This window comes from Cajanus cajan, chromosome 10 (genome assembly GCF_000230855.2).
Source record: "Cajanus cajan strain Asha chromosome 10, NIPB_CcT2T_4, whole genome shotgun sequence".
NCBI classification, from domain to species: domain Eukaryota; kingdom Viridiplantae; phylum Streptophyta; class Magnoliopsida; order Fabales; family Fabaceae; genus Cajanus; species Cajanus cajan.
The window spans coordinates 1,764,461-1,776,176 of record NC_138526.1 but is presented as its reverse complement, the minus strand read 5'-3'; the positions used below and the strand labels follow the sequence as shown (position 1 = coordinate 1,776,176).

At 32.7% G+C, this 11,716-nt stretch overlaps 1 protein-coding gene across 1 annotated transcript; it reads left to right on the top strand.

The window, feature by feature from the left end:
• The first annotated feature begins 696 nt into the window (after positions 1-696).
• LOC145952639 (pectinesterase-like) lies at positions 697-3,449 on the top strand. The gene is made up of 2 exons (XM_083065458.1): positions 697-2,048; positions 2,296-3,449. The coding sequence occupies exons 1-2, from the start codon at positions 1,178-1,180 to the stop codon at positions 2,988-2,990; spliced, it is 1,566 nt and encodes a 521-aa protein (XP_082921584.1). The 5' UTR covers positions 697-1,177; the 3' UTR covers positions 2,991-3,449.
• Positions 3,450-11,716: the final 8,267 nt, after the last annotated feature.

Here is an 11,716-nt window from a genome sequence, read left to right as displayed (position 1 = left end):
TAGCGTACAAAGTATATACATCGTGAACGTGTCCTAATTTGTTAATAGGTTCACTGTATTATAAATTCTAATGTTATTTCAGTATTAAAATGTTGAAGCGTATCACTCACATTATTATTAATAAGTTTTAACCTTTTTCGCCCGGTATTTTTGCCCCTAAAATATAGGGTCACGACTTGTTAAATTTTCGACACATCTAATTAACTTTATTAAGCCCTTTTTCTCCGCTATATATCGGTACGTTGTTGGGACGACTAAGGCAGAAACTAAATTAAGCTACACCAATCAATATGATTATAAAACTTTAAATGAAAACCAGTTATGTGCGTCAATACATGCATCAGTATGCATCATCGAGATATAAAATGTTTTTGTCAAAATTTCTCATATTTTTCCTACATCAATGTTTTGCTTATTCCTGAAACTACTGCACATGGATTACGTACGTACCCTTAAATTTCTGATATACTATATGCTTGAACATAACGCATACGAGTACAAGCTCAGAAAAGTGAAAATCATTACTACGTTCAAAGAAACTACTCCTTACCCTATGCTTGAAGAAGTCCACTGTAGAAAGGATAATATATTCAATTTTCTTTCGCCGCATCGTACATGCATGTGGATATATAGCATACAACTTGAGGCTAACTCAATCATATTACCCTCTAAATCATACTTAATTTTTGTGTTTCTAATGTCATAGCCGTCACGAGAGTACATAAGTAATCTTCAGAGGATGTCGCTCTGTCAAGATCACAAGACACTTATTTTTCTTGCAATTAGACTTGTATCCACTATGAGATGTTAAGCAAGCCCTAATCAAAAACTAATATTTGTTTTTATACCTATTAAGATTTTCCTCCCTTGCAATTGCATTCACAGTTTGTATCTGTGTCATTCTTCATTAATATCATTTTCAATTCATGATCAGCCCACACGTTTGCCCGCTTCCACACTCCACATATATCCATCCACCTAAGAAGTATATATATATATATATATATATATATATGTTAGGACCTCTCATCAACCAAAACCAAAACCATTAATTACGTACAAACCAAAAACATCAAACGTTATACATATTTGTGGTGCAAGTGCAAGTGCAAGATTCAACACTGATCTCATCATTGCTTCTTAATTATATATTGTTATTCTCGAGTACCAGCTAGAAATGGAAAGCCTCACACTGTTATTGCTGTTATGTTCCATTTTCTCAATAGCCACAGGTTCATCGAGCAACATAGATTGGTGGTGCAACCTAACCCCACACCCGGAGCCATGCAAACACTACATTACCACTCAAATGAAGAGCCACCATTTCACAATCAAGCACAGGACTAACTTCCGGGGAATACTCGTTCAAGAGGCCCTAAACCAAGCCATCATGATGCAAAAAGAAGCACATGACTCTGACCGAAACAACTTGGCAACAAAGAACCACAGGACCGTACATGGTGATTGTTTGAAGCTGTATGAAAAGACCATCTTCCACCTCAACCGCACCCTTGAATGCTGGCATGTGAAGCAAGACTGTTCAGCAGTTGATGCACAAACATGGCTCAGCACTGCTCTCACAAACATCCAAACGTGTCAAACCGGCAGTGATGAACTTGGTGTTGAAGATTTCAAGGTTCCTGTTGTGAGCAACAATGTTACTGAGATGATAAGGAACAGCTTGGCCGTGAACATGGACTTGGTGAAACATGATGATCATGAGAAGGAAGATGGTGAGTTTCCAGGTTGGTTTTCGAGGCATGAGAGGAAACTGTTGCAGTCTTCATCGATAAAGGCAGATGCTGTGGTGGCAAAAGATGGTTCGGGGAATTTCAGGAGTGTGCAAGACGCTCTGAACGCTGCGGCAAAGAGGAAAGTGAAGGGAAGGTTTGTGATACATGTGAAGAAAGGGGTGTATAGAGAGAACATTGAGGTTGCTGTGCACAATGATAACATCATGTTGGTTGGTGATGGGTTGAGAAACACCGTAATCACGAGTGCCAGAAGCGTTCAAGCAGGTTATACAACTTATAGCTCTGCAACAGCTGGTGAGTCATGAAATTAGATACAGTTATTTATGCTTTGTTAGTGCTCTCCTCCATTTAGAATTAAAATTTTACTCCAAAATATATGTAAAATGAAACCTACATTAAATATAATTGTATATTACTGAAGTAAAATTCTAATTCTGATCCAAAAACAACACCAATTACACATAAAGAAATGTAACCAACATTGTTTTTAATGTACGCAAGAGTTTTCATATTTTCTAAGCATGCATATGTTGAATTTCAGGCATTGATGGCCTCCATTTCATTGCAAGGGACATCACCTTCCAAAACACCGCTGGTCCGCACAAGGGTCAAGCGGTGGCGCTCCGATCGGCCTCAGACCTATCCGTGTTCTACCGGTGTGGCATCATGGGGTACCAAGACACTCTGATGGCTCATGCACAGCGCCAGTTTTACCGGCAATGCTACATCTACGGCACTGTTGACTTCATCTTTGGCAATGCTGCAGTAGTGTTCCAAAATTGTTACATTTTTGCCAGAAGGCCTTTAGAGGGCCAAGCCAATATGATCACTGCCCAAGGACGAGGTGACCCATTCCAAAACACTGGAATTTCGATTCATAATTCTCAAATAAGGGCCGCACCTGACCTTAGACCTGTTGCTGACAAATACAACACTTTCTTGGGTAGGCCATGGCAACAGTACTCTAGAGTTGTGATCATGAAAACCTTCATGGACACCTTGGTGAACCCATTGGGATGGTCTCCATGGGATGATTCTGATTTTGCTCAAGACACACTTTATTATGGAGAGTACCAAAACTATGGTCCTGGAGCATCTACAACTAACAGAGTTAAATGGCCTGGTTTTCATGTCATTACAAGCCCCACAGAAGCTTCGCAGTTTACAGTCACGCGCCTCCTTGCTGGCCCAACATGGTTGACTTCTACAACCGTGCCATTTACCTCCGGTCTTTGAGCTGTTGCTACCTTCTTACACTTGTTTCCTCAATTATTTATTTAGATTTTAGTTATATTGTATATTTCTGAAAACATATACAATTAATATTCTTTTGTACGTTGTGTTAGAAATATAAATTTAATAGAACACAAAAATATATATTTAGATTTTTCAATAAAACCAATATCAACAACATAATGAATATTATAAAATTAGAACAGAACAATCAGTAACAACTAATTAAACACAAAGAGTAACTTAGAATATTAGATAATAAGTTTAGAGTAACCTGAGTTGAAGTACGTAGAGCGCTATCCTTAGAGAGAAAACGCCTCCACTGCACTGGTAATTTAGAGTCTTATCCCAAGATATGTCAACCCGTTAGACCGTTCGAGTGCAGCGAAAGATCCCCGAACCAAAGAACACGGTTCCAAAATTATAATTTTATAGTAGAAAAAATATTGAGGGAGAGATAAAAATGAGTTTGCTGTGTATTTTTCTTATCTTTTTCAGGTACCAGGGTCTGTATATATAAGCACAATATATTTTTAGATAAAGAATGTGCCCCCGTTTTGCAAGTTTTTTCGGTAACAAAAGGTGTACCTTGTGTGTGGATGTGCACTATCTTTTAGCTAGCTTTTCGGTAACAGTAAAAGTGTACATGGTGCACTTTACTAACTAATCAAAATTGCAGGCTTGGTCAAAGTGAAGAAGGCCATAATAGTTTTTTGGTTTTATGCAAATTACAAATATTAAATAAAACAAAGATTAATTAAATTAAATTTTAAATTATAAGATAATTTTTTAACAATCGCCCACTAATTTAAAATTTAAATATGAAAAAAGAATGATATATATAAATATATATATAAACTTAAATATTTTAATGGAGCATGATATATTATATTTTCAGTACAAGGAACCTTCCGGGTTTGAGCCTTATACCTAGTGCATATGAACTTCCATTTGAGAGAATATGGAGACATAATTGTCTTGAGCCATATCCCTTTAACCAAATTTTAGAACATAACACGTATAATAAAGGTGTTCATTTGAGTTCTAATCAGTGGAGCGCATTACGGCCTTGCGCATGTATCTTGTTTCGTGAGTGTCATTTAGAGATTGTCCATATATCTCACAGTAGCGGCCCCACCACCACACTCACTAGGTGAACCCTTCCAAGGGTGGTCTGTGACACCCACCCCTACAACAATTGTCATTGGGTCCATTAAGAGATATTTTTAATTTTAACACAATAAATATAAATATTTGAATACCTCAACCTTATTACTGTCACAATTTACTTTAGAGTACACCTCGCCATAGGAATGGAACATGCAATAATTTTGCAATTTACAATGGTGTACTTAGTTAACAAACAATTTCGTTATTACCCATTGAACTCCATTTATGGGATCCCCATTTATGTGGAGACGGGTGTCCATTGTTGCAACTAGTTGATGGACTTTAGTCCCATTCCCCTCGACGATTCAAGTACTTGTTGACGCGTCAACCCTTTTGTGAGTGGATCCGCAAGATTATTTTCAGACTTGATAAAATCAACAGAAATAACACCATGAGTTATCAAATTTCTAATAGATTTGTGTCTTATTCTCAAGTGCCTTCTTTTTTCATTAAAGCTTTTGCTAGTAACTTTAGCAATGGAAACTTGACTATCACAATGCATTGAGATTAGAGGTATAAGTTTATTTAATAATGGCAAATCATATAGTAAATTTTTAAGAAATTTAGCCTCACTACTAGTAGTATCTAAGGCAATTATTTCAGCTTCCATAGTAGAACGAAAAATAATAGTTTGTTTTGCAGATTTCCAAGCTACTGCACCTCCAGCTAAAGTAAAGACATAACCACTGGTAGATTTAGTTTTATCAGAGTCAGAAATCCAATTTGCATCACAAAAACCTTCAATTATAGCAGGATAACATGCATAGTAAATGCCATAATTAATAGTTCCTTTGAAATATCTAAATAACCTTTCTAGAGCAAGCCAATGTGAATGATCAGGATTATGAATATATCTTCCTAACCTACCAACAGCATATGTAATGTCCGGTCTTGAGAAATTAGACAAATGCAACAAGGAACCAATAATTTGAGAATATTTAAGAGGAGAGACACTTTCACCAATATTTTTCTTCAATTTAATACTAGGATCAAATGGGGTAGAAACTAGTTTCACATCAAAATAATTAAACTTTTTTAATATTTTTTCAATATAATGTGATTGTGTCAAAACAATACCATCATGATTCTTAATCAACTTAATACCTAAAATAACATCAACAAGACTAAGATCCTTCATTTCAAAATTACTAGACAAGAAAGACTTCACATCATTTATAACATGTAGATTACTACCAAAGATTAAAATATCATCCACATAGAGACATAAAATAACACATGAATTATCATCAAATTGTTTAACATAAACACATTTATCACTATTATTAAACTGAAATCCATATGAAGAAACAACTTGATTAAATTTATCATGCCATTGTTTGGGAGCCTGTTTTAAACCATACAAGGATTTAACAAGCTTGCAAACTTTATTTTCCATTCCAGGTTCTATAAAACCTTCAGGTTGATTCATGTAAATTTCTTCTTCCAAGTCACCATTTAAGAAGACAGTTTTTACATCCATTTGATGAATTTCCAAATTAAAAACCCAAGCAAGTGCAATTAAAACTCTAATATTAGTAACTTTAGAAACAGGAGAGTATGTATAAAAGAAATCTACACCTTCTACTTGTTTATAACCAATAAAAACAAGTCTTGCCTTAAACTTATCTATATAGCCATTTGTTCTTAATTTTTTCCGAAAAACTCATTTTCAACCTATACTCTTGCATCCAGGAGGAAGGTCAGTCAAAAACCAAGTTTTATTGGTTTTAATAGAATTTATTTCATCATTAATAGCTTCTTTCCAAAAAGGTGCATCAATAGATCTCATAGCTTCACGCACTATAAGTTTTAGGATCATTTTCAAGTAAAAAAGAATAAAATTCAGGACCAAAATCTTTAGCTTTTCTAATTCTTTTACTAATTCTAGGTTCAAAATCCTTGTTAACAGTACTACTAGAAGGTAAAACAGAGCTAGAAATATCATAAACAGGTTTAGACAATTTATTCTTCAAAGGAAAAATATTTTCAAAGAAAACAACATCTTTAGATTCCATAATTATATTATTAGAAATTTCAGCAACTTCAGAATTAATAACTAAAAATCTATAAGTAGTACTATGTAAAGAATATCCCAAAAAAACACAATCAACCCTCTTGGGACCAATTTTTCTTTTCTTATTAATAGGGATATTCACCTTTGCAAGACACCCCTACACTTTGAGATATTTCAAATTTGATTTTCTATTTTTCCAAAGTTTATAAGGGTTTTATCGGAATTTTTATAAGGAATTCTATTCAAAATGTGACTTGCAGTAAACAAAGCTTCCCCCCACAAATTATCAAGCAAACCAGAACTTATAAGCATAGCGTTAATCATGTCTAATAAAGTACGATTTTTTCTTTTAGCAATTCCATTAGATTGAGGAGCATAGGGAGGAGTGACTTCATGAATAATGCCATGTGTTTCAAAAAATTCACCCATTTCATTAGAAGAATATTCCCCTCCTCTATCATAACGAAGAATTTTAATACTCCTTTCTAATTGATTTTCAACTTCTGCTTTATAAACCTTGAATTTTTCAAATAACTCACTTTTATGAATAATCAAATATACATAGCAATATTTTGAGAAGTCATCAATGAAGGTAATAAAGTATTTCTTTCCACCACGAGTAATAACACCATTACTATCACATATATCACTATGAATGAGTTCAAGCACACAAGTTTCCTTTTGGACAAAATTTTGAAAAGATTTTCTAGGTTGTTTGGCTTGAACACAAACTTCACATTTTTGTTTCAATTCATTAAAAGATTTAGGAATAAGATCAAGTGTCATCATTCTTTTAATAGAATTCAAGTTAACATGTCCAAGTCTACCATGCCAAATGTCACAACATTCAACATTTGAAATAGAAGATGAAGAAATGCTAGAATTTTTATTAATAAAGGAAGACATGATACTAAGTTTAAATAAACCATCACAAATATATCCTTTCCCAACAAAAGAACCATGTTGAGAAATTACAACTCTATTGGATTCAAACACAACTTTAAAACCTTGTTGAACTAACAAAGCAGCACTAATCAAATTTTTTCTAATTTCAGAAACATGAAAAACTTCATCTAAAACAAGACAATTTCCTTAAGATAACTCCAATTCTACTCGGCCTAGACCAATGATGCGTGCTAGGCTCCCATTCCCCATGCTTACAGTACGTGTGCCACATTCCTGATATGAAGAAAATATTTTTTTATCAGCACACACATGAACATTAGCTCCAGAGGCAATCCACCAATCATTTGAGTTATAAATAAAATTTAACTCTGGGCTAGTGACATGATACCTGTTAGATGGAGAATCCGAGCTAGCATTAGCGATAATAACATTAGCTTGAGGCTGAGACGGTGATTTGGGATCAGATGTAATGTCTTTTGGTTGACGACGACGATGAAAACAATCTTTAGCAAAATGATTATTTCTTCCACAAACAAAGCAGAATGACTCATTTGCTTAAATTTTACTCTTTGGTTTGTAGTTGTTATTAAAAGCCTTGTTTTTATTTTTGGAGAAATGAGAGTTTTGACCAAACTTATTATTATTGGAAAAACCAGATTTTTTGAAAAATTTTTGTTTAGGCTTATTAGCATTTTCCACAAAATGAGCCTTAGTCTGAAAAAGGGGTTTACGAGAATCCTTTTGTGAAATACGATGCTTATCTTCAATTCACAAGGTGACCAATAAATCAGATAAAGTGAAGTGATCAGGTTTATGCTTAAGGATTCTTGCAAACTCGGACCAAGAAAGAGGCAATTTAAAAATTAATAAACTAATATGTCAGGCAAAGTAATTTCTTTCATTTTCATATCATAAATAATATTTTCAAATTCATGAACTTGGTCAGAGAAAAGTTTTCCATCTTCCATTTGAAAATAAATTATTCTTTCACAAGAGTATTTTCTTAAACCCTTTTCAGCAGAACCATACTTTTAGTTCAAGAGCGTCCCATAACTCCAAAGCAGTTTTTGTATGACAAAATATTTTATAAATATTATCAGATAGAGCACTCAAAATACGACCATGACACAAAATATCTTTATCACTAGAAGAACCAGCTTCAAACAAGGCACAATCAGGACAATTTTCATATTTTCCAATTAAAATAACAGAAAATAAACTCAACTCTGTAAGCCAAAATTTCATCTGTTGTTGCCAACATAAAAAATTTTCACCATTAAATTTTTCTGGCTTACTACTCAAAGAATTTAAAATGTCCATTGCAGACATGTTGATATTGAACAAGAAAAGAAAATGACTTTTCTCTCTAAGATTGTTAGAAATATAAATTTAATAGAACACAAAAAAAAATATTTAGATTTTCCAATAAAACCAATATCAACAACACAATGAATATTACAAAATTAGAACAGAGCAATCAGTAACAACTAATTAAACACGAAGAGCAACTTAGAATATTAAATAATAAGTTTAGAGTAACCTGAGTTGAAGCACGCAGAGCGCTATCCTTAGAGAGAAAACGCCCCCACTGCATTGGTAATTTAGAGTCTTATAGTGCGCTCCTCTCCCAAGATACGTCAACCCGTTAGACCGTTCGAGTGCAGCGAAAGATTCTCGAACCAAAGAACACCGCTCCAAAATTATAATTTTATAATAGAAAAGATATTAAGGGAGAGATAAAAATGAGCTTGCTGTGTATTTTTCTTATCTTTTTCACGTACCAGGGTCTGTATATATAAGCACAATATATTTTTAGATACAGGATGTGCCCCCGTTTTGCAAGTTTTTTCAGTAACAAAAGGTGTACGTTGTGTGTGGATGTGCACTATCTTTTAGCTAGCTTTTCGGTAAAATGTACGTGGTGCACTTTACTAACTAATCAAAATTGCAGGCTTGGTCAAAGTGAAGAAGGCCATAATAGTTTTTTGGCTTTTTGCAAATTACAAATATTAAATAAAACAAAGATTGATTAAATTAAATTTTAAATTATAAGATAATTTTTTAACACATTGTGTATATCGTATTATTCATATAGCGTTGTAACAAATTATTTGAAGAGAAACAACATTGGTGATTGGAACATTACAAATGCCACAAATTCGTAATCATTCTTAAACCTTACTGTTTTAGGAACCTTACTTATTAGGCGTGAAAACATGCCATGAGCTAGACTACGAAAAGCATGAGTCTAACCTATATCATAATTTTTATTCGGCTTAAGTTTGACCTGTTTAAGTATTACATGCATTTTTTTAAGGTCTGTCTCGACTAATTTAAAAGTCTAGTTCGCTTAAATGCTTATTAACTTGGCTTGTTTTAAAAAAGGAATTATAAATAGCCTTATAGAATTGAATTCAAAAACCCTAAAAATGAGGATATCTTCCATTAGAAAGAATAACTCTATCTACACCTCAATCGAATAAATAACAACTTATAAAACACACTCATACTCCAATGATTAAGAGGTCTTTTAAATGATGACTAAAAGTAAAATCGTGAGAACAAAGCCCAAAATGAACAATATCTTATCATTGTGAAATTGTGTAAAAAATAATCTTATAAAAATAATCCTTATAAAATATCCTCTCAGATAAATATTATAAAATAATTCATCAATTAATGATTAGAAATTGACAATATTTTTACATATATAACATTGTTTGTAGATTCTTAGAAATTTAAGTTTAAATATCTTCACGAGTAATTATCCAACTTATTTATAATTAGAACCAACACGATTTCTCTTTAGTTTGTCTTTCTTTGTTTCCAGATATTGTTTTTTTTTTAATCTAAAGTCTACATTTATGTTCGGTGGTTTCATTGTGGACGTTTCTATCCTATTGCTTGTAAATTGTGCTATATTGTGCTAACTAATAGTTGCTAGACTTGTGGATTTTAATGCTATTAAATGTTATCCATAACATGGTATTATATAAAGGTAGTTTATTGGATCTAGAATGAATCATGTGAGAGATGTGAGTAATGTAAAAAGGATTTGTCCTTCCATGGTAGTAGGAGAACTTTCTTGAGTCTCTCAATAAAGTAAGATGTGAAATATGCATAGTTATGTAAGAATAGGCCAATATTGGATATTTGGCCAATTTGTATTTGAATCTCTACTTAGGCATAAAAAAACATATAATTAGACATAACAAGAATGATCGCTTATATCTCATGTTCAAGCAAAGGCATATGGATGAAAGAATAAATTATCTTATGATAAATATGGCTATAGAAAAGTTGAAATTAGATCACTAACTTATTCTAATTAATTGTGTGGCAAACACATTATTTGATTTCAATCTTTGTCCGAAATATTTAATATTATGATATTCAATATTATTGTTAATTAAGTGAGAATTTATGAGTCACACATAAAGTAAGCATTTGAGACAAAACATTAAATTAAATATGATGTAATATAAGGGTCAATTAATTAATTATAATTTAATTAATTAATTGATAATAAAATTAATTAAATGGTGTTGTAATTAAATGGTCAAGATTTACACTTGATTTATACAAATCAATCAAGAATATATTTTGTATATTTAATTAAATAATGATATAAATAAATAGGTAGTATTTATTTATGATTTGTACAAGTCAACCAAAGGGGTACATTAGGTCAACGACAATCTATAAATAAATCGGTTAACCAAAACCCTATGCTTTACGTTGCTCGATTGGACCGAGTAGGGACACCATTCACTTCGTTACTTGGTGATCAAAGAGGAAGAAGATGTTCTTCCTTCAATTGTATAAAGAACTTTCCAAAATGCATAAAGCCCACTTCAAAGATATAATCCTAAACCCTTAGTGTGATCCATGGGAAGGGGTTGTTTTTCTCATGGATTCTTTTAGTTAAAATTGTTTATGAAAATTACCCATGAAATCCCAACACTGCCTTGGTTGGACATTTGTTTAGTATGTAGACAAATGTAAACTTCATTAGTCGAAAAGGTGTTAGGCAAACTTTTTCTCCTTTAGCATTGATTTAGCCATTTATATGACTGTATAACTTATTCTTTTAAAGATATTATTTTGTTGTGGAGAATATGCAACTATACGTTGCTGCTTAATGTCTTCATCTTTATAAAACTCGTGTGAATTGTACTCTTTGCCTTGATCACTTAGTACTTTTATTAGTTTTTTGCTTTGCTTCTCCACAAAAGCTTTAAACTTCTTGAAGATTCTAAAGACTTTTTAATTTCTTTAATGAAGTAGGCCCATATCATTCTAGAAAAGTCATCAATGAAGTACCTATTTTTGAGAAATGATGGTGTCCTTATTGGTCCACAAATGTCAACATAGATCAACTCCAACAGGTCCTTAGCTCTCCATGCATGCCTTTCTAGTGAAAAGTCGTAAATGTTGCTTTATGAGAAGACATCTTTCACAAAATTCATTATTTTCTTTCATAATTGGAAGATCTCTTATTATATTTTTTTCAATAGTTGATTCAAGACATGAGAGTTGAAGTGGCCAAATCTTCGATGCCATATCCATCAATCATCAACTTGCACTTTCAAGGCAACGTGTGTACCATATTTGAAATTTATAAAAAATTCTCTATTTT

What these genes read in the sequence shown, in the direction of transcription:
- LOC145952639 (XM_083065458.1), top strand. Translation starts at nt 1,178, where the DNA reads ATGGAAAGCCTCACACTGTTATTGCTGTTATGTTCCATTTTCTCAATA. An exon ending in TTATAGCTCTGCAACAGCTG is followed by an intron (nt 2,049 to 2,295) that starts GTGAGTCATGAA and finishes GTTGAATTTCAG; the next exon opens with GCATTGATGGCCTCCATTTC.